At 39.8% G+C, this 23,802-nt stretch overlaps 1 protein-coding gene across 13 annotated transcripts in view; it reads left to right on the plus strand.

The window, feature by feature from the left end:
* Positions 1–23,802, plus strand: part of TPK1 (thiamin pyrophosphokinase 1) — a 480,985-nt gene that overhangs the window by 363,658 nt on the left and 93,525 nt on the right. For 12 of the 13 annotated variants that reach the window (XR_012157430.1, XR_012157429.1, XM_073332798.1 and 9 more), the window contains one exon: positions 18,202–18,313. Coding sequence is in view for 11 of the 13 variants with exons in the window: in XM_073332798.1 (XP_073188899.1) it covers positions 18,202–18,313 (112 nt within the window). In the remaining 2 variants the exon portion in view is untranslated. Of the gene's footprint in view, positions 1–18,201; positions 18,356–23,802 lie in introns of all 13 variants that reach the window. The other variant, XM_073332802.1, reaches the window with a different exon arrangement.

The raw sequence follows: 23,802 nt of genomic DNA on the forward strand, positions 1-23,802 counted from the left end.
TGTGTTTGCTACGCTGACTTGCAGTGCCTGTTGCTTTCCTGGGCTGAGGTATCTTTTACTTTATACAATAAATAATAAAGAATGTTTTCAAAGCCAAAAAATCCATTTATTGAAAAGAAACACAACTGCCTGGGAAACAGAAAGGACACGGGGGTGAGCTGGGCAACGATACAATCACAAATTTGCATATGTCCTGTTGTTATACTCAGCCTTCCTGTCTGGAGTGCTGTGCAGTGAGTGCTGCACTTCAGGACGGCTGTACTGCATGGTGATGGGGGTTGAGTGCAGCGGGTAAGGGTCGTAGTTTTCAGGGCTGGGTGGTGAAGCTACAGGTGTTGGAGGCAGCTGGTGGCGATAAGAACCCGGATGTTGGGGATCAACGTTCCCTCTAATTTTTGACAGGCCGTGTGCGCAAAAACATTGCTTCTGTGCAAATTTTTGTGCTCGTGGTTTCGCCGTGTGCGTGGGGTTTAGGATCTGCGTGCGTGCGCACAGCTTAGAGGGAACAGCGTGGGGGACGGTGGGTTGGAGGTGACATGGGGGCACAAGGGAAAGAGTTTTGGGCCAACGGCTGCAGGGGGGCGGGCGGGGTAGTGCTCCGCCTGCTTGGCTGCGAGCGCCTGGATCGAGTCCGCTTGGCGCTCCATGATACTTATCAGCCGTTCCGGGCTTTGCTACCGGAATGCCGCGCTTTTGTGCTGGCGCTCCTCATTCTGCTGGCGGGTCCTCCTGTCTCTCTCTCTCCACTCCTGCAATTTTTTATTCTCGTTAAGGGACTGCTGTCTGGCTTCTTTGCTTTTCCATGGCCTCTTCCTAATTCATTGAAGTTTTTCAGCCAGTGGTAACACGGACGGCTGAGATCTCAAGGTTGCACCTGTAAAGGCAAAATGCAACACTTAACAGAGGCAGCGTTGTTCACACCAGACAGAGCAATCATTCCCCCGTCCTTAAGGGCAAGCACAGTCAACACAATAGCATCATTTGCCCATCCCAAAGGGAGCGTACGTAACCCACGGGAGCCCCAAAATAGTGAGTAAGCACTGGGTCAAGGGGGACTGACTGTTTCATGGCCATACTATTCTCTAGGTTTCTGTGCCTTGAGGAGAGTCAGCAGCTGCAGGAGCCCCCTATACTGAACACTCTCCCCACATTTTCCACAGGCGTTCGTCCTGGAAGATATCTTGCTGCTGAGGGTGATCTGGGAAGCAAGGGAGGGTCTTCTAGTACAATGCAGCTTCCACCCTGGCTCATATGCAGCTTGTCTGTGTGCAGCAATGGTTCCCCTGCCCCTCATGGCACAGTGGCATGGACAAGTTAGCCTGACTGGGACAAGGACCACAGCGGCTCTCCCAAGAAACCTGTGCAAGTGCATTGCCCAACTTCTGGAAGAGACCTTTGAAGAGATCACTGAGGCCAATTAACACGATGTGAGAGAGCACATCAGTGCCCTATTCCACATCTAGGCATGCATGCAGCCCTAACCCTGCAACCATCCTCGCCCCAAGAGCCCGCACCGAATAACTTCATTCCCAAAATAAAAGCTGCTTAAGAGGAACCTCCTCTGGTGTTTGTCCTTTCCCAAACACCGGCCGCTGTGACTGGCTACCTTCCTCCTGGCTTGAGAACAGCTCCTGGCTGCATGCATCTAGGGATGCCGGGATGTCTCTCTCCTCCACAGGTCCTTCACTTTAATCCTGCACTGCAGTGCATCCTGGTCATGGCCCCTTTCCATCATGTCCCTTAATATCTGCCCGTAGGTACTGTAATTCCTACAGCTGGAGCGCAGCTGGGACTGGACAGCTTTCTCCCCCCAAATGCTGATGAGGTCCAACACCTCGCCATTGCTCCATACTGGGGATCGCCTGGTGCGTGGAGGCATGGTCACCTGGAAAGATTCGCTGAGAGCACTCCACACCTGGCTGAGCAAACAGGAAGGGGATTTTCAAAATTCACAGAGAATTTAAAGGATGGGTCTGATGGTTGGTCACCTGAGGGCAGGGCAGTAGAGTTCAAAGTCATGACCAGAGTGGCTAGAACAGGCATTGTGGGACACTTCTGGAGGCCAATCAGAGCGCACTAACAGACCAGGGCGTCCACACTGGCGCTGCGGCACTTCAGTGGGGGCACACAAAACATTATTCCACTCGCCGAGGTGGAGTACCAGGAGCGCTCTAGCCGTGGAGTCAGTGCGCTGTATGTTCTTTGCCAGTGTAGACATGTCATGAGGTAGGGCACCTGGGGCTGCTTTAATGTGCTCTAAGTCGCAAGTGTAGCCAAGCCCTAAGTATTGTGTGACGCTGAACAAGTGAGCCTTGCATCTTCTCACCCACCAAACAGGGCAGGGTGACAACTCCCCCTTGCCAGAATAGGCCATCATCAAGACACATTACCTCCTGGTGATTAATTTCTACTCCAAGTCCATAAAGCATACATGAATATAAATACATTATTTCTTAAATATTACCTGTACATGCATCTCCTAATGGTTATGAGTCTTGACAAGTTATGAGCTTTCTGTAGATACCTTACATATTGGTCTTCATGGATAAATATCCTGTGAGACGTGTTTGGTGTAGTGAGTTTGCCAGGTCTGAGGTGAGAGCTGTTGCAAAGAACAGGGAACCCTCTTCGAAGGGGGTCTCTGTGTCACACCTGCTTATTGCTTAAGAATAATAAAATCTGTTAAGTGACCACGTACAATTTATTAGCTTACAACCACTCTAGTTATGCTTTTATTACATAGGAATTATAAATTGGAAAGTGTTTAAAACTGTTGGGATTTTGTGGTTCCCAATAGTAACCAAGTCAGATGCCGGGCAGAATCAAGGGTCTTCGATTCGATTCAATTCAATAAGACTTTATTCAGTGTGCACAAAGGGAGAGCCTCTGGTACAAAAATCAGCCAGAGTCCCTCCAGCAAGGAGCCCTTCCCATTGCAATTTTATAGCACATGGCAGTTGCATAACAAGTTACATAACACAAACCTCAAACCAATCATATTTAACCTTTCTATTTATGGATTTGTTCATCACATGCTTATACTTCTCCACTCCACATGTTGAACTCGCCCTCCTTCCCTTGGCCTTTTCTAGAATGTTTCTAGGGTAGTGAGCCACAGCATGCTTCTTTTTGCATAAGTACCTTCTAAATCACATTTTGTTTAAAATGAACACAAGCATACCCTTCATAACACTGCTAATGCATTTGAATAGAAATTAAGTCTATAAATTGAATCAATGTATTATGATGTCATGGTTCATTAGGGAGATATCAGTATAGGAAATCCTTTTTGGAAAACTCTTCCAAAGAAAACCTGGATTTCTGAACTGGCTTTCTAATAACAAAAATATGATTATCCTATGTTTTTTTTCCAAAAAACAAGTTTTATTTTATTTTTTTAAATGAAGTATGTCCCTTTCGTAGAGGGAAGACAGTGTTTTGATCTAACATATGTATAAAAAATCCTGGATGATTTCACTGACAAGTATGTCTGACCTAAGGTTAGAAATGCACATTGGCCTTCTGCATAGTGTCTTTCTAAAGCCTTCAAAAAGCAGAAGAAATGGATGACTTGCCCAACCCAGTCAGTTAATTTCTAAAGGCCTTCTCTGGTTCCATTCAGCCAATTGCACCCCATCCTGCTCTGCCACCAGCATAGATATGGCTCATTATATAAGCGTTCTTCCTAAAGTGCAGCGTGGTTGTTGTGGGATATATATTTGATTTATGATTTTAGATTTGAATAAAAGTAAAAAAGATGTCTTTACATGATATCTAAATGTACTGTGCAATCCTCTGCCAAAGTTTCCTTGGCAGAACTGCTTTGTTTCTTCCCCTGATGTAAGAAACTTTGCCTTGCCAATCAGTAATTCCTTCTGCAGGAACCAAAGCAGCACTCAGGCATTCCTTATGCTCCCAGTCAATCAGCCTGTAGCCAGCTGTAGTTCTTTGTCTTATGCTTGATGTGACAAATCAGGAAAAGGTTGGATTTCTTAGGCCATGTCTATACTACAGAGTTAAGTCAACTTAAATTATGTCAGTGATCATAAACCTCTGGAATTACATCGCTTGTGAATGTTCACACAATGTTCCTTGTGTCGGTGGAGTACGTCCACCGTTGGTGCTCTAGCACCGACAGAGAGAAACCTGGGTAACTATCCCACTGGGCAAATCACCACCTTCTGTCGCTAAGCGTTCTGAGAATGGATCGCAGTACATCATGGGGGCGGGCAAGGGTACATCTACTGCTTGCCTGTGTGCTGCTTTGGTTCTTGCAGAAGTAATTACTGATTGGCACGGCAAAGTTTCTTACATCAGGGGAAGAAACAAAGCAGTTCTGCCAAGGAAACTTTGGCAGAGGATTGCACAGTACCTTTAGGAAAGTTTTCTAGAGGTCTCTGTGAAGGATTCCTGGGAGATCCTAGTGTGCATTAACAAACTTTTCTGCAGGACCCCCACTGCATAGCTGCACAGAGGAATGAGAAGCAGATGCAAACAGTACCTAGTGTTATTAATTTCTAAGGGGTACAGTAATCAGGAATGGTTGGGGAGAGACTGCCTTAAAGTATAGCTCCAGCTCAGAGAGGCCCACTGATTGCAACTGTGGCAGAGTAACACAGAGAAATCCAAATATTACTCATTATTAATCCATCTTCAACTAATTCTAGAAAGGCATTTTTGTTCACACAGTACCCGAATACAGACCCTATTCTGGATAATCTGAGTTATGCCCATTAGTATTTATTGCTGTCAGTTAAACAAATCTATTCTAAAGTTAGAAGTTGAATTTATTTAAACAATTATTGTTTTTCAAGTGTTGGTTTAAAACAAATTATTTCTCCAGCAGTAGTAATAACAAACCATAATTAATTTTTTCCACATCTGTAGATAAGATCTATTACAAACCTCAAATACTCATATAGAGTAGTTTTTAAACTGTTTTTTCTCCTTTCATCTGAAATTCACTAATCGGGTATGACTTAAAAGTAATTAACTTTTTTTTCCTGGTTTAACCATAGCTAAAAACAAAGGTAAATTCTTCAGGAGCCTAATCCTTAAATAAGTCAAGTAATTGATTTCTTTCTTTCAGTTTCTTACTGTTTCAGATGTTAGGAGGTCATTTTAAGTACTTAACTCTTTGAGTTATAAATTGCTTTAGACATGCTTTCTTATCTTTTTTACTCTGCATGTAGGAAATAGTTTCTTGTATAAACAGTAATGGGCCGTGTTCATCTGGTATAACAATACCCCCCTTTACCTGTATTTCATGTAATAAATTTCAAGGTGTCAGAATGCTGAGTAGTCATTCTCAATCCCTACACATCCAATATAAAACTAGTTGTTGTTCAAATATAAATAAATATACAATTAAGTGAATGTAGTAATTAACCATTATATGCTTTCTATAGCTCTTTTGCTAAGATTTTCACTATTGACCAGTAATTTTGGTGCCTCAAATTTTGGCTACTCAACTTGAGACATCATAAAGTGACTTAATTTTCAAAAAGTGCTAAGTATCTCTTCTCTGAAAATCAGGCCTCTCTAAGGTGTATCAGATTGGTCTCCAAAAAACTGAGGTCCCAAAAATTGTTAGTTACTTCTTTAAAAATGATTATGATGATAATCTGAGCCATTTTTTATTAGTTTAAAATAATTAGTCCATCACCTGGAGAATAATAAGTAAATATATAATGTCTTTGGAACTTAACAAATTAAAGCCAACATTAGATGTGAATTCTTTAGTGCTGCATGAATACTCCTACTCTGCTGACAATTTGTGTTTGGCTGGGATCTCAGAAAATAGAATCTTCATTTCAGTTCAAAATGTTTTGCTTAATATCTCTTCTACTAGTAGTGTAAGTGGGCTTCTTATTTCATGGGCTGAAAGAATGAGTTAAAGAGCACTCTTATTTTCCAACAGGGAAGCCACCTCTATAGCCAAACTAGATTCAGAACAAAGGAATACAGAATTCAGGGGTGCCCCCTCCCTGTTACATCCTATTTAATAAATGATCCTTGATTACATGCTATTTAATGCTGGGCACATCCACGTAGTTTTTCCCAGAAGTTACTGGTACTTCAGGTTATGTGGAGTTTATTGCTTGGCTTTTCAGGCTTTCAACATTTCAGCCATATGTGCTCCTACCATCCATCCTGTTTTATTCAGAATTTCTCTTTATGGCTACCTCTCTCGGGAAGAAACTGCTTTGTTCATTTTTAGACTTGGACAGCTCTTGTCAAAATTATCTTTCCTACCTTGGAAACACAGGCTGTGAATAATCTGACCCGTCTCTGTTTATCAGTCTCTGTTCCTTTGTTTTGGGTTGTGTGTTTAGAGCCCCTGTCTCCTATCAAAAGTCCTTATTGCTTTTGGACACAAGAGAGCTGGAGTCTAGTTTCTTTCCAGGAAGGTACCCTCTCTGTTCAACCTGATGCTGTTTGAAACTGGCTAAAAGTTTCTATATGCTGATCATATATCACTATAGAATCATATGAAAAGCATAGAATAAACAACATTACTTGTTACAACCTCTCAACACTTACATGGTTTTTGTTACAATGATCATTAGTTTTATATTTTCTGTGTAATGGTTCTTCTTTTTGCCTCATGTTGCTCTGCAATTTGTACAGCATTATTTATTTCTAGTTGCTTTTATTGGTCACATATTTTGAGAGTGCAAATGCTGTTTGGTGTATAAAAGGTAAATGAGGTGTAAGTCAGTGTTAAGACTTAGATGTGCTGTCAGTCCGTAGATTCAGGTTTTTAAATACTAATTTTTCCAGGTGCAGGAGGTCAGCACCTTGTCCAGAAAGCAGTAAGCAATTAAATATTGTCAGGGCTTTTTGTTGTCCTTGCTGCAAACCAATACAATTTCTTTTACCTTTTGGTGGTACTCTAATGTATCAATTTAATTCTGTAGAGATAATCTCTCAGAATTATGGCTGTGATGATAAATGGGATGCCAGGAAAATGCAAATATTGCTTTCAGACCTTCAGAGACCTTTGAGAAAGGGTCCAAGTTTGACCGTAACACTTACAGCACTGTGAAATAGTTTAGGACTAAATGTGCCCTATTTAAAATTATTTTAATGTGATAGGGATTCTCTTCTGGATTCTAAAGATCAAATTCACCCCTGATATTAGGGGGTACAATTCCTGTTGAAATGAATGGGAGTTGTACCAACGTATGCTCTACAAATATTTTAATAGAAATTCCACATTCACTATACATTTTGTTGCCAAAAGGAATATGTTTTATGCACTGTAAAGTTCAATTGACTCCATTGCTACATGAGAAAGGGATGGTGGTAGGGAAGAAACTGCTTCTGCAGGACACCCTAGTCTTTAACATATCCTGATTTAGGGAACTGGGGATCTCGGTCTTTAATACAAGCAGGATTGGAACTTGGGGATAATCAGTCATCCTCAGCACAGTCATCTGAGATGTAACTTTTCTTCAGATTCAGCTGGGAGAGGAAAGACCCCAGTTTTTTTGAAGCAAGGTCTGTCAATGAGAGCACTGCTACAAGGGCATCAGATTACTCCTTCCTAGAACCAGAAGTAAAACCAGAAAGGTGTACATGTAGTTGTGACACTACACCCCATATTCCTCATAGAGATATGGTTATTATATGATTATGGCATAACTAAGATGTTTTATGCAAGATGGGTCATGTAAGATATCATTTGAGAGGTTAATGATTTACTGAATATGACTATCCTATTTGTATGCATGTATCATTTTTGTATCTGAAGTTAGCAATATTGTCTATGCATCTATTACAAATGTTTTTACACCTGTGGAATGTCCACTAGACAGAATGCAATCAGTCTGGATGGCCAGTTAGGAAGAGCCATTAGGAAGAACAATAGGTCTTAGAATGCTAATCACCCACTGAGAAGTTTCCTGGGATGCTGCAAACAGCCTGTGGCTTATGGCTGCAGGTAATTATGACCAAAGAGACCAAGGGACCAAAGGGAAATAAGGACAACCTGGGGAATTAAAGACCAGGCAGCTTAACGTCTGTACCCGGAAAGATAATGGAGCATATTAAGCAATCAATTTGCAAACACCTAGAAGATAAGGTGATAAATAATAGTCCGCATGGATTTGTCAAGAACAAATAGTGTCAAACCAACCTGATAGCTTTCTTTGACAGGGTAAAAAGCCTTGTGGATAGGGGGGAAGTGGTAGATGTGGTATATCTTGACTTTAGTAAGGCTTTTCATACTGTCTTGCATGACCTTCTCATAAACAAACTAGAGAAATAGAACCTAGATAGAGCTACTATAAGGTGGGCGCATAACTAGTTTGAAAATCACTCCCAGAGTGTAGTTATCAGTGGTTCACAGTCAATGCTGGAAGGACATATAAAGAGTGGGGGCCCACAGGGATCGGTTCTGGGTCTGGTTCTGTTCAATATCTTCATCAATGATTTAGATAATGGCATAGAGAATACACTTATAAAGTTTGCAGACAATACCAAGCTGGGAGGGGTTGCAAGTGTTTTGGAGGATAGGATTAAAATTCAAAATGATCTGGACAAAATGGAGAAAGTCCAGAGAAGAGCAACAAAAATTATTAAAGGTCTAGAAAACATGACCTATGAGGGAAGATGGGGTGAAAAAATTGGGTTTGTTTAGTCTGGAGAAGAGAAGACTGATTTTTAACTCACCATAACATGGTTTGGGTGCATTTACGCTAGCGGGCCATGCTGCATAATAATAAGTTTGATCACATCTCTGTTTAACCCGTGCTTAATAATGAGTTGGATAAACAAGACAGTTCTGTCACAACTATTTAAATCATGCTTAAGATCAGCTATTGAATACTGTTTACCACATGTAGCCAAACTCTGACATAGTTCCTTAGAAGAATAGGACAGATTTGCTAACTTGTTTTTGAAACCACTATAGCATTCTTTCTTCTAATATGGGATAGAGCACTGTTCTTACAAAAAAAGCACTGAAACCATCTACTCGCTTTGAAGCTTAGCTGATCTTGACTGGATATAGGGCAGCAATAGGTAGCGGTTTAATAGTGCAGTGAAGAGGCAATTGAGCCTCTCAGCTCTCATAGCAAATTATTTGTGCCACAGATATGTGAACAATATCCTTGCCATGTGAATTAACTCACAAAGATCTCTAGTATCATAGGAAAAGGACAGAGTGAATGTAGATGAGAGACTATCTGGACTCTTCCTCATAGAATTGTACTAAAAAGGATTGAATGATAATATTAAATGTCCTAAAGTAATGGATTGTGAGGAAAATTACGTTGTAATACTCATCACTTTGGGATTACAGAATATAAGGGCCTTTAGAATGGTTTTGATTTTTAAGCATGAAATCACTAAAAATGCTAATACTTGTACTTAGCCCATAATGATAGGCCTGCTGAGTATAGGACATCAAGCTCATAGGTTTAAGGGGATAAAATGTCAGAATGGATCAATAAAAAACTAGTTGGAAATTTTGAGAAGAAACACACTATTCTTGGTTATTGTACTTCCCATTTGCATCTTCTCTCTGTACCTTTCTGATCATCTGAAAAGATTTGTGTAGGTGCATGTTTAGTTGGCAGATAAGGGTTAATAAAATGAGTGCTCAGAGGGGACATTCATACAGCACGTTGACAATTAAATTATGAGGCACCTGTGAATGCTGAAGATGCTCTTGTGTGCAAGAACTGAACTTCCCAAGCTCCCTCTGATAGTAACTATTTCATACGCCCGTCTAGCATGCTGCTCACTTCAGACTGTGTCGTAATTTCAGTTTGTGTGTATATTTGTAATGTCTTCACCACTGGCAGTTTAACTGTCGGAAGCATATTTTCCCCCTGACGCATGCATCATTTTTCCCCCTCTTACCATTGCTGACCACTTACCCAATCATATGGGCTTGACATAGAGGATAAAATTACTGTTTCAAAGGTAGAAAGGTACTTTGCCCTCTATTCCCTATGTTTGGAAGGGACTCACCTAATGTGCTTGGTGAAAAGTGTCAGCATTAATGTTACATGATTCTGTAATCTCAGGAGAGTCAATTACTACTCCTATAATCCTGTCCTATTTATCTATTCATCACACATGGATTACATAATACATGTGAGTTTACTACAACAACACAATTAAATGGTCAGATGAACTAATTGGCTACACTGTACTTGAAAAATAGTAAATTTATTGCACTTCAAAACACTGTCCAACCTTTGGACCCAGTCCTGCAAATTCTTCCTATCAGCTGTAAATGGTTCTATTGCATTGAAATTAATGGGATTGCATGTGCCAGTCACTTGAATTATCTGCAGGATAGGGCTTTTCACTTCTAGTGCTACCCTAGAAGAGGCACACCTAATAAAGAAACTATTCCACGGTGAATTAAATCCCAGGTACTAGAGAGAGTGAATTATAATGATTATTAGACCCCAATCAATGAACACATCTGCTTCAAACAATTTATGACAAGTCTATGGGATGGAATCCCTCTAGGGCGAATGCCAGTAAAATGAGATTTACTATCCCCCAAGGTTAAACATTTAAGTGGTCACCGCTGTACATATAAAATATAAATTTTCTCCAAAGAGCAAATAATTGATTCTCCTGAGATTACAGCACCATGTAATATTGGTGATGACACTTTTCATCAAGCACTTTAGATGAGTGCCTTCCCAACATAGTGTAGGCCGTGCATTACTGCCTTACCTGACTTATCTCTCTGATACAAATCTATCACTCCTAAATACTTGTCAATCTTCTACACGTATAATCCTGTCCTACTTATCTATTCATCACACATTGGTTGCATATAATATGTGAGTTAACTACAACACAAATAATGGTAGCCAGTTAGTTCATTTTATCATTTAAAACTTATAATGCAAACAAGACTTTACTTGTAACTGTGGTGGTGGTCACTGTATTTGTTCTGCATGTGCTCTTAAGAGTCTCCCATTCTGAGAGAAACATAAAGGGAAACAGTAGCAACAGGAGCTGCATCCATTGTAGGGTAACACAGAACTATCAATCAATTAAATTTAAAATAGATGCTACAGCAAATGTAAGTGATCTTCACTTTTTTGATTTAATAAGATCCCATCTAGAGTGGGTCAGAATTTTTCAAAAAAAATTTTCCCCCAACAAAAAAAAGTTTTCACAAAAATTTCCCACTTTTGACCAGCTCTAATCCCATTGTGTAATTAATGTTGATACAATTGGTACTCTGCATCATAGACACCTTTGACAAATCACACAACTGCTTGCTTTGTGACACCTCTTTATATCAATACTACAATATTACATTTTTAAAGGATAGTCATTTAAGAAAGCTTTACCATATTCAGAAAGATTCTGGCAACAAATTTGGCCTCACATTTCAAGGTTGAAAAAAAAAAGTTTTTATAAAATCTCACACCAATAGAAATGGATCCAGAATTTGTTTAAAATATTCCTATCAAAACATTTGGTTTTAAACAAATAAACATATTCTTATTTGGTTTAATTGTTGTTCCCTTCGTCTTTTCCATTTACACTGTAATTTTGGAGATTTAATTTGTTCCCATGGATTCAAATACTATCTGCTTGTCATTTAGGTAATCTTTTTGTACTCAGCATTATTGTGTCTAAGTGCAAACATGTATGGAAAGAAAACAGTAAGACAGATTGTATTCTCTGCCCATGCTGGAAATGGCCCACCTTGATTATCATACACAATGTAAGGAGAGTGGTCACTTTGGATAAGCTATTACCAGCAGGAGAGTGAGTCGGGGGTGTGTGTGTGTGAGAAAACCTGGATTTTTGTTGGAAATGGCCCAGCTTGATTATCATACACGTTGTAAGGAGAGTGATCACTTTAGATAAGCTATTACCAGCAGCAGAGTGGGGTGGGAGGAGGTATTTTTTCATGCTTTGTGTGTATATAATAAGATCTTCTAAATTTCCACAGTATGCATCCGATGAAGTGAGCTGTAGCTCACGAAAGCTTATGCTCAAATAAATTGGTTAGTCTCTAAGGTGCCACAAGTACTCCTTTTCTTTTTGCGAATACAGACTAACACGGTTGTTACTCTGAAACAATGACAGCTGTGCTCAGACTTTCTTGTGCTGCCATCTATAGGGTAGTCACTGAAGGAAAGCTAATATAATGAGTTAAGTCTTAAATTTTGTTCAGAATATTGTAAGAATCATAGTCTAGTGGCAGGGTATTCCACAGCAGTTGGCAAGGTCCCAGGAACTCCTGATTCCCTGCACTTTAATGTCACAGTAGGCACAGATGAAGGACAAGCTGCCATGGAAAGTGGTGATTCCTGAGACAAATTTATTAATTTGGATTGGACAGGGTGACAGGGCAGTGGGCAGAGCACCAGGGTGATGTATTCTGGTCACCCTCTTTTACTCAGAACACTTGCTACCCTGTGGCTGCACCATTTGGAACTTCTTCTGGAGATTCTCTTCTAACATATAAGGTACACAGTGCTGTAGTACTCAAGCCTGAGAGTACATTACTGGGGCCAGGGCATCATGCAATAGCAAGGGGGGCAATGTTTTGGCCAGCCAGAGGTTGATAAGTCATTTGTGACTACTAATGCCATATGGGTGTCCAGGAGCAGTAAAGAGTCTAGAAGAAGGCTGGAAGACTAGAAGAACCCTGACACAATACAAAGCTTTGACTGGAGGACAGATTCCTTCATTTGAGGATGATGATATGGTTTCAGCCAGTTCTTCAGAATGATTTCCTTCTCTTGTCACCATTGTGTCCATCTTACCCCGATTTAGTTTCAGCCATCCACTCTTCATCAAAGAGCTACCACACCCAAACACTGGGCAAGATGGATGATGGCTTTGCATGTGTTTAAAATAGAGAATCATAGAACTGTAGGACTGGAAGGGACCTCGAGAGGTCATCTAGTCCAGTCTCCTGCACTCATGGCAGGACTAAGTATTGATATTGTATAGAACAGCGTGTCAACTGCATATTGCTGGCACTGACGTCTGTGGCTTCTTGCAGTTAACCCTGAGGCTTAACTTGTTGCGTGTTGAATATTGGGTAATATTGAACCTTGTGGGCTCCACAGTAGAGTCCTGGTGAAGCAGAAGAATAGCCGCCCATCTCATTCCTCTCTATGCTGATGACTCCCACATCTTGCTCTCTATGACCTTTCATCATCTGTCCTGTCACACATTTCCCATATGTCCACAGCGTGTCTTCCTGGATATCCCTTCACCTCCTGAAGCTCCATATTGTTCCAAACCAAATGTATCTTTCCACATAAACTCTCTCATCTCCTTCCCTTTACTGCTGAAAAAAGACACCCCAAGCTTAAAACTTCATTGTCATGTCTGGCTCCTCTCTTCCTCTCGCTATATATAGGTTATCACCAAATTCTGAGGCATTTTTCTCCCCAATACCTTAAAATCTGTCTTTCCCTCTGAATCCCCACTAATGAAACACTAGTCTGTTCATTAATTATTTGTTTCCTCTACTTCAGAACCCTCCCTGACCATCCGCATCTTCCTTTTTTTTCTTTCCAATCTACCCCAAATGTTGTTGCTAAGGTCTATCTTCCTTCCTGCTCAGACCACGACTTCTGTCCTTAGGTCTCTTCATTGATTTCCTTTTCCTTCCATGTTAAAGTTCACACTCCTTATCCTTCAACACTTTCCATAATATCCACTTCCTATTTCTCTGCTGATACCCCCTTCTCATTCTTATGCTTCCCAGCATCCTCTCTGTTAACTGTTTTAAACTTTTGTCTCCTCCTCCTTGTGACCTTGTGCCTTTTTTCCATATTCCACTTTATATTTAGAACAATCTTTCAACTGCCATGTGCCAACTCCTATCCCTTTCCTCCTTTAGATCTGTCTCAAATTGGTCTGTCAGCCTTTGTTGAGCTCTGCACCTATCATGTCTGCACACCTTTTTGTGTTTGAACCACCTTAATTATATATTATATTGTTTGCAAGTTATATTGGATTTGTTTTAGTTACTCTGTAAGTGCCTTGGGACAGGGTCCTTGCCTTTGTGTTTTTGTGAAGCGACACTTAGGCACTATAAATAGAAGCCCAACTGCTTGCAACTTGATACTCTTTACTTGTTACCCACATTTAACTTTCATATTTTTGAGCAAAGGTTATACATTCCTGTTATCTTTGATGTGTAGTTAAGTATAGGTGCTCCCAATTTTCAGCTGATTATTTCATTCGTTCCATTTGATTTAGGAGACTTAACAGAGGGAAAATTGTTTCACAGATTTTTCTTTATTTTTTGTGTTTGGCCCCTATTCTGTTCGTGCTTTCTTATTAAAATGGCACCTAAAATGAGTAACACATCAGAAACAAGAGTAAAAGTTAAGCCTGTTCGGATGAAACACACTAAAAAAACCAGCCTTCTGACATTTTCGTCATAGTGCTAAACTTAGAAGTTGATCTCATTTCCCAGCACCAGACACAAAGTGGGAAAAAATAAATTGAATCAATCCTCAGAACTGATCAATGTTTTTTTTTCAAAACTACTTTATAAGATAAAAATCAATACAGCTATATTATTTGCCATTATTATCATCACCAGTAACATTAGAAAATGATGATATTTGATTTGTAAGTTAAAATGCTAAAGCAGTTCAGCTGTCTACTTCAGAGGTAAAAACTTAAAAGGAAGTAATTTTAATCCATCTTTGGGTTTCTTTTTACTCTTAAACTTTGTAACTTTGGTTTCTAGAGAGGTTTCTACAAACACAGTATCAGTTTCATTTTTTAGCACCAGTGTAGTATTTGTTTATTTAAAGTTTAAAAATAAGAACAAATTTTTGATTTTGTGAACTCTCCCTTACGTGGGTAGCCTTTTGTTGCGTCTATGGAAGATTTCTAGATGGGAACTTGAAAGTATCATTCTGCACCTAATTTTCCCCATGGGTGGCTTACAGTACTTCGACTGTCTAGCCCTTTTTGTACAAATGTGGTGTTGTTTTTAATCTTTTTGCCAAACAAATGAACTCATTTGTTAACTTTTTAAGATACGTGTTTCCCAAAAGAAAATAAACTCCCTAAGAAAGTAGGATTTTTTTTTAAATAAGTCAATTTATTCCTTGTACAGTATTGCTAAGGCACTTTGTTTCTGGCTTTACTTGTTTAAAATTTCCTAGCAATGTGTCAGTGTTTACTACAAACATTTAACAACAGATGAAAATCAATGCCAACATTAACTTCACAGTTTTCTGGGAAAATATTAGGTTTAGTGTTGGGGGACAGGACATCCAGCTTACCAGGTTGCCATTTGTCTTTATGGAGCCAGAGCTAGATCTGGACTCTGAACCATCTCTCAGGTGCCAGAGGGATCCCCCAGAGCTGCCTCGCCCCTCCAGAAGGAGAGAGGTATATCTGGAGAATCCAGCACTTCCAGAATTTCAGTAAAAATTGGTAAAAACTGAAAACAAAGGGCATATAAATATTGCTAACTCTGAGCATTCAAAAATCATGAATCAGACCCCTAAAATCATGAGTGGCTTAAATCATGAGATTTTAATTTAAGAGAATACATTTGTATGTAACTTGTAAATGCTTTTTATTTGCCATTTGGGTTTTAAGTGTTTAGTGCTTGTCTTCAAACTTTTCTGCACAAGCGTGAAGGCTAGAAACTTTTCTTTCTTAAATGAAAGATGAGATTCTTCTGTACTCACTTGGCTGTGTAAGCTTGGGCTTTAAGAAAAATATGAAATATTACAACTCTTGTGGTTAAACCCTGAGAATTGGCAACACTTTGATAATTACCTGAGGTATTTCTGTTTTAAAGATCTCATGTTCTTTATGACAGGTTTCAGAGTAACAGCCGTGTTAGTCTGTATTCGCAAAAAGAAAAGGAGTACTTGTGGCACCTTAGAGACTAACCAATTTATTAGAGCATAAGCTTTCGTGAGCTACAGCTCACTTCCCATGATATGCATCTGAGGAAGTGAGCTGTAGCTCACGAAAGCTTATGCTCTAATAAATTGGTTAGTCTCTAAGGTGCCACAAGTACTCCTTTTCTTTTTGCATGTTCTTTATATCAGTAACATACTTTTAGAGACATCTGTTCCACAAGCAGGTGCTTAACTTCAAGCATGTGAGTAGCTCCATTGTTGAATCAGGGCCACAAAGTCTAAAAGAATGATCTCAAGGTTACCAATCCAAAGAAACTGAGTTTGAGAAGCCAGGAATTAATCAAGGTCCCTCTTTGGCGAGGCATCTTTACTTCACTGCTTTTCATATTCTTTTACCGATAGATGTCAGGATAGAGATACACTTCAGTGTAGCTTGCACCTCTTGCAGAGTAACTCAGGGCTTGTGTACACTTCAAGCACTGCAGCAGCGAAGCTATGCCACTGCAGTGCTCAGTGAAGACTATCTGTGCCAATAGGAGAGCTTCTCCCTTCGTTTTAGGTATTCCACCTGCCCGAGAGGCGGTACCTATGTCAATGGGAGAAACCCTCCCATCAACATAGCAGTGTCTACACCAGCAGTTAGGTTGGTGTAACTGCATTGCTTAGGGATGTTATACCAGCATAAGTTTGTAGTGTAGACCAGGGCCCAGAGCAATTTCCCAGGAAGGGAATGCTCACAGGGTATGAGAAACATCACAGTAGAGAAATAGCTAAGCATGTTGCATGGCTAAAAGGGCATTAGGCATGAATTTGTAAATACCTGCATTTGTGGAGCACCCACAATACCCATGGAAACTTGTGGCTCAGCACCTTATGAAGTTGTGTGATTTGAGAAGATAGACCATGTTGAACTGTTCTCCATCTTGCTCTGCAAACTATCAAACAGGTTAAAGCTATAAATTCTGATAGTTTTTAATTGACAGCTTTAAAGTTCATTTGCTAACTGAGAGCATGGTTCATATTGAGGATTTTTATAAGATATTTGGCATAAGCAGAAGAACTTGTCAACCACCTCAGATAATTCATCTTGGCAGTAAGGTATTTCTCCTTCATTTTCGTCTAACTTGTCACTTCACAGTGCGGGAGGCTGCTGGGGGAGAGGAAACATGAAATACAAGGCTGACGCTTACAATATTTTCTTTCAGCAAAAAGTTATTTACTTGCCACTTAAGATATTGCTTGAGTTACACATCTAGCTTTCTCTTGTTTTAAGGATCTTAGTCTTTGTAATACACTCAGTAAGTGATACAAAACCAAGAAACCCAAAATGTATTTTTTTAAATACCCATTTTGGTAGAGAAATTAATAAACCATAAAAAAAATTAAATTTTTCACTGCTGTGAGAGAGAATTATGTCTGTGACTCCGATTATCACTTACAGGAGTTAAGTGCTCCCATGCATCCAAGAGAATAAAAGCCAAAGTCATGTACTTCTGAAGCATCTTATCTCTTTTGTTATGTAGAATAAATTATGTAGGAAGAATCTGATATTTTTCCCACAGATATTAGCACAATTTCCTTCTTTGATGTTTCCTCCTAGCCCTGTTGCAGGAAACCATTTCCTACATATCTGAGAACAGATAATTATTGTCCCTGTACTGTGAAATGCTGTGTTTCCTTTCCCTCTGAACTTTGCACTGTTCACTCTTCTTTAGTTCATTATTTTGAATGGTGTTTAAAAACCTAACTATGGGAATGTCATTTTCTTAAATTACATAGGTTTTAGATTTATTTCTCTAGAACCCTTTTAAACTTTGTAGAACCCCATTGTTTTATTACTGGTTTAGAACTTTTTCCAGGAGGGAAAGTACATGAAACATACAATTGTGGCCAAAATTTTGGCTTTGTGATGAACCCCCAAACTAGGTAAGTTTTGCCTAGTTTTGTTTCTAAAGAGTTACACAGCTCACATGGAAAGTCAACAGTTTAAAAAAATTAATGACTAGATCAGGATTCGTCCAAAATGGAGGAAAAAACAACCTAACTTCGGATGTGAATGCTAGTGCAGAGGAATATTGCACAGTATTGGATTCAGATTATAGATGGGACCAAACCAAAAGCGCAGATTCAAAATCCCATACTTTCAGATCTGGATCTTTGACTGGTCCCTCTCTGTATGATAAGCAACACTAAAATCCCAGATCCAAATACTTCTCAACTTTGGGAGAATTAAGATCAGTCCTGTCTAATTCAGATGTATTCTATTGTATTTTTAAAATGTGTTGTATAAATGGCTTCCTGGTCCTTGGTTGCTACTGTCTAAAGAAGACTTCTTTCTATATTGCAGGGAAAGCACAAACTGCATGTAAACACAGGACTTGAAAGTAACTGGTGTGGCCTCATTCCAGTTGGGAACCCTTGTGACAACGTGACTACGACGGGCCTAAAATGGAACCTCAGTAAGTAAGATGTCTCATTGCTGACACGCTTTCAAATTAGGGGTAGGTTCATTGGCATTATTTCAGATTTACACCTGTGTAGCACACATTTAAATCTTGTCCTATATGTTTTTGGGGGTGCAGGAGGAGGAAGGAATAGTAAACTTTAGTGGAGCAAGTTTTTACAGCAATAAAAAAAGTCAGAAAAGGAAATGCATGAATGATATTAAAACCTAAGACATCACAGGCTGTAATATGTTTTGCTTTTGGGAATCATAATACTGTTTAAATAGAACATTTGTTGTGGTCATGATGCATTACCATCCTAATACATTACTCTTCAGGGAGGTAAGGCTGCAAGTGCCTAAACTCCTGCCTATAAGCCATAAAGTTATGAGAGAGAAATAATAATGCGATACAGATTATTAAAGCCACCTCACTTTCTGGGAACTGGTTGACATATACTGTCCATTTGTCAACTCTGGATGAATATATCTTTTCTTTATTATTATTTAAAATGGGTAAAGTGCTTTTGCTCTAAACAGGAGTATTTGTTAGAAGATGAAAAGATGACAAAAATTCTTTTGACAGAAAAATAGAAAGGGGACATTTTTCCTTTGAGTTGTGTAGGGTATTTTCACCCAAGAAGATGAAGTCAACTTTTGTGTGTGTGTGTGTCTGTGTCTGTGTCTGTAGAGATGCATTAAAATTGAAAAAGAAAGAACCAAAGAAGTGGTTCACAAGCACTGAAATGTTCCGTAAAGTCCATCTTCTACTAACCCAGAGACCATTTTTTATTTCAGAAGGTGGAGAAATCCAGTAGAGGAGAGGCTGTTCTAGATTTGATTTTGACAAATAGGGAGGAACTAGATTAGAATTTGAAAGTGGAGGTCAGCTTAGGAGAAAGTGATCATGAAATGGTAGAGGAACGGTAGGAGGGAAAACAGGAATGGTAGGAGGGAAAACAGCAGAATAAAGAGAATGGATTTCAAGAAGGCAGACTTTAGCAAACTTAGGGAGTTGGTAGGTAATATCCCATGGGAAGCAAGTCTAAAGGGGAAAACAGTTCAAGAGAGTTGGCAGTTTTTCAAAAAGATATTAAGGGCACAAGAGCATACAATGCCACAAAGATAGGAAGAATGACTAGAGACCACTGGGGCTCAACCAGGAGATTGTCAATGATCTGAAACTCAGAGTCCTACAAAAAGTGGAAAATAGGCCAAATTACAAAGGATGAATGTAAACAAACAACAATAAAAAGGGTAACAAGAAAACATTCTACAAATACATTAGAAGCAAAAGGAAAACCAAGGACAAGGTAGGCCTGTTACTTGTTGCGGGGGGGGGGGGGGGGAGAATAATAGAAAATGTGGAAATGGCAGAAGTCCTAAATGACTTTTTTATTTCAGTTTTCACCAAAAAGGTTAGTAGTGATTGGACATCTGACATAGTGAATGTCAGTGAAAATGAGGTAGGATCAGAGGCTAAAATAGGGAAAGAACAAGTAAAAAATTACTTAGATAAGTTAGATGTCTCCAAGTCACCAGGGCCTGATGAAGTCCATCCTAGAATACTCAAGGAGCTGACTGAGGAGCTATCTGAGCCATTAGTGATTATCTTCAAAAAGTCATGGAAGATGGGAGAGATTTCGGAGGACTGGAAGAGGGCAAATACAGTGCCCATCTATAAAAAGGGAAATAAGGACAACCTGGGGAATTACAGCCCAGCCAGCTTAACTTCAGTACCTGGAAAGATAATGGAGCAAATAATTAAGCAAATCAATTTGAAAACACCTAGAAGATAATCAGGTGATAAGTAACAGTTATCATAGATTTGTCAAGGACAAATTCTGTCAAACCAGCCTAATGGCTTTCTTTGACAGGATAACAAGCCTGGGGGGTGAGGGAGAGAGTGGTAGAGGTGGTATATCTTGACTTTAGTAAGGCTTTTGATACTGTCTCGCATGACCTTCTCATAATCAAATGAGGGAAATATAATCTAGATTGAGCTATGATAAGGTGGGTGTATAACAAGCTGGAAAACCGTTCCCAGAGAGTAATTATCAGCGGTTCACAATCAAGCTGGAAGGACATATCAAGTGGGGTCCTCCAGGGATCAGTTCTGGGTCCAGTTCTGTTTTATATCTTCATCAATGATTTAGATAATGGCATAGCACACTGAAAGGGATAAGGCGAGAAAGGCTAAAAGTCAGGTAGAGTTGGACCTTGCAAAGGGAATTAAAACCAAGAGTAAAAGGTTCTATAGCCATTTAAATAAGAAGAAAACAAAGAAAGAAGACGTGTGACCACGAAACACTGAGGGTGGAGTGAAGGTTAAGGATAATCTAGGCATGGCACAATATCGAAACAAATACTTTGCCTCAGTCTTTAATAAGACTAATGAGGATCTGAGGGATAATGGTAGCATGACAAATGGGAATGAGGATATGGAGGTATATATTACCATATCTGAGGTAGAAGCAAAAGTTGAACAGCTTAATGGGACTAAATCGGGGGCCCAGATAATCTTCATCCAAGAATATTAAAGGAATTGGCACATGAAATTGCAAGCCCATTAGCAAGAATTTTTAATGAATCTGTAAATTCAGGGGTTGTACCGTATGACTGGAGAATTGCTAACATAGTTCCTATTTTTAAGAAAGGGGAAAAATGTGATCCGGGTAACTACAGGCCTGTTAGTTTGACATCTGTAGCATGCAAGGTCTTGGAAAAAATTTTGAAGGAGAAAGTAATTTAGGACATTGAGATCAATGGTAAATGGGACAAAATACAGCATGGTTTTACAAAAGGTAGATCGTGCCAAACCAACCTGATCTCCTTCTTTGAAAAAGTAACAGATTTTTTAGACAAAGGAAAAGCAGTGGATCTAATTTACCCAAATTCCAGTAAGTCGTTTGATACCATGCCACCTGGGGAATTATTAGTTAAACTGGAAAAGATGGGGATGAATATGAAAATTGAAAGGTGGATAAGGAATTGGTTAAAAAGGAGACTACAGTGGGTCATACTGAAAGGTGAACTGTCAGACTGGAGGGAGGTTACCAGTGGAGTTCCTCAGGGATCAGTTTTGGGACCAATCTTTTTATTACTGACCTCGACACAAAAAATGGGAATGTGCTAATAAAGTTTGTGGATGAGACAAAGCTGGGAGGTATTGCCAATACAGAGAAGGACCGGGATATCATACAGGAGGATCTGGATGACCTTGTAAACTGGAGTAATAGTAATAGGATGAAATTTAATAGCAAAAAGTGCAAGGTCATGCATTTAGGGATTAATAAGAATTTTAGTTACAAGCTGGGGACGCATCAATTAGAAGTAACGGAGGAGGAGAAGGACCTTGGAGTATTGGTTGACCACAAGATGACTATGGGCCGCCAATGTGATATGGCTGTGAAAAAAATACGGTCTTGGGATGCATCAGGCGAGGTATTTCCAGTAGAGATAAGGAGGTTTTAGTACCATTATACAGGGCACTGGTGAGACCTCATCTGGAATACTGTGTACAGTTCTGGTCTCCCATGTTTAAGGAGGATGAATTCAAACTGGAACAGGTACAGAGAAGGACTACTAGGATGATCCGAGGAATGGAAAGCCTGTCTTATGAATGGAGACTCAAGGAGCTTGGCTTGTTTAGCCCAACCAAAAGAAGGTTGATGGGAGATATGATTGCTCTCTATAAATATATCAGAGGGATAAATACCAGGGAGTGAGAGGAATTATTTAAGCTCAGTACCAATGTGGACACAAGAACAAACGGATATAAATTGGCCATCAGGAAGTTTAGACTTGAAATTAGACAAAGGTTTCTAACCATCAGAGGAGTGAAGTTCTGGAACAGCCTTCCAAGAGAAGCAGTGGGGGCAAAAGACCTATCTGGCTTCAAGATTAAACTCGATAAATTTATGGAGGAGGTGGTATGATGGGATAACATGATTTTGGCAATTAATTGATCTTTAACTATTCATGGTAAATAGGCCCAATGGCCTGTGATGGGGTGGGATCTGAGTTACTGCAGAAAATTCTTTCCTGGGTATCTGGCTGGTGACTCTTGCCCACATGCTCAGGGTTCAGCTGATCACCATATTTGGGGTTGGGAAGGAATTTTCCTCCAGGGCAGATTGGAAGAGGCCCTGGGGGTTTTTCGCCTTCCTCTGTAGCATGGGGCACGGGTCACTTGCTGGAGGATTCTCTGCACCTTGAAGTCTTTAAACCATGATTTGAGGACTTCAATAGCTCAGATGTAGGTGAGAGGTTTATTGCAGGAGTGGGTGGGTGAGATTCTGTGGCCTGTGCAGGAGGTCAGACTAGATGATCATAATGATCCCTTCTGACCTTAACATCTGAGTCTATGAGATATAACAGTGTTCAAGTACATAAAAGATTGTTATAAGGAGGAGGGAGAAAAATTATTCTCCTTCACCTCTGAGGATAGAACAGGAAGCAATGGGTTAAATTGCAGCAAGGGCAGTTTAGGTTGGACATTAGGAAAAACTTCCTAGCTGTCAGGGTGGTTAAGCACTGGAATAAATTTTCCAAGGAGGTTGTGGAATCTCCCTCATTGGAGATTTTTAAGAGCAGGTTAGACAAACACCTGTCAGGTATGGTCTAGATAATACTTAGTCCTGCCATGAATGCAGGGGACTGGATGGCCTCTCGAGGTCCCTTCCAGTCCCATGATTCTAACCTGGCACCTAATCCTGCAGTCTGATCTACAGAGGTAGACCCTTGTGCCCACCCACACAGATGGCCCCCACAGGAGTACCTTCTGTATCTTAATGATGAATCGGAGGTCCAGCCACTCTGCTAGGGCCTACTGTGCCATTGCTGCCTGCCTCACATCTAGCTGTCTACTTTTACTATGGGTTTAATCTTTGGCAAAACATAGTTTTACATGGTCTCTTACACTTCAGGATCTGGAAAGCCTTAAATTCCACTGCGGATTTGAGTGTGCACAGTTGAAATCCCTAGTTAGCAACAGCTCGCTAGTAGTTGGGTTCTGAATTTGGCATTCAATTAAGAATGGAAGGAAGTTTCCAGATACAGGAGATCTAGGTGAAGAGTGGTCTGGCTGGCACAGTTATGATCTAACTCAGTTCAGCTGGTCTGTAAGGGTTGGCTGTACCCATATAAAAGAAGCACTCATGTCTTCTAATTTGAAAGACTATTGAAGATATGTGTACTCCATGATAGGGAAAGGATGAGACTCTTCTAAATCCTCCTCACTCATCTGCTTTAGGCTGTAAAATGAATTTTGTGTCTGCTGTATAAAAAATGAGTAACATAATGTCTCAATAAATTTCCCAGACTTACAGAGAGTAGGAGAAGGAAGCTTAAACCACCATTAAGTTAATGAAGCAGAGTCTAAGGAGTTCACATAATTTTGTAAAATAGCCAACTGAAGTTACACACTGCACTGTATCAAAATGTGATGAACTTTGTGAGGAAACTTTTTGTTTGTTTCAAATGCTAGTTATTTTTCAAATGCAT

This window comes from Lepidochelys kempii, chromosome 2 (genome assembly GCF_965140265.1).
Source record: "Lepidochelys kempii isolate rLepKem1 chromosome 2, rLepKem1.hap2, whole genome shotgun sequence".
Taxonomy (NCBI): domain Eukaryota; kingdom Metazoa; phylum Chordata; order Testudines; family Cheloniidae; genus Lepidochelys; species Lepidochelys kempii.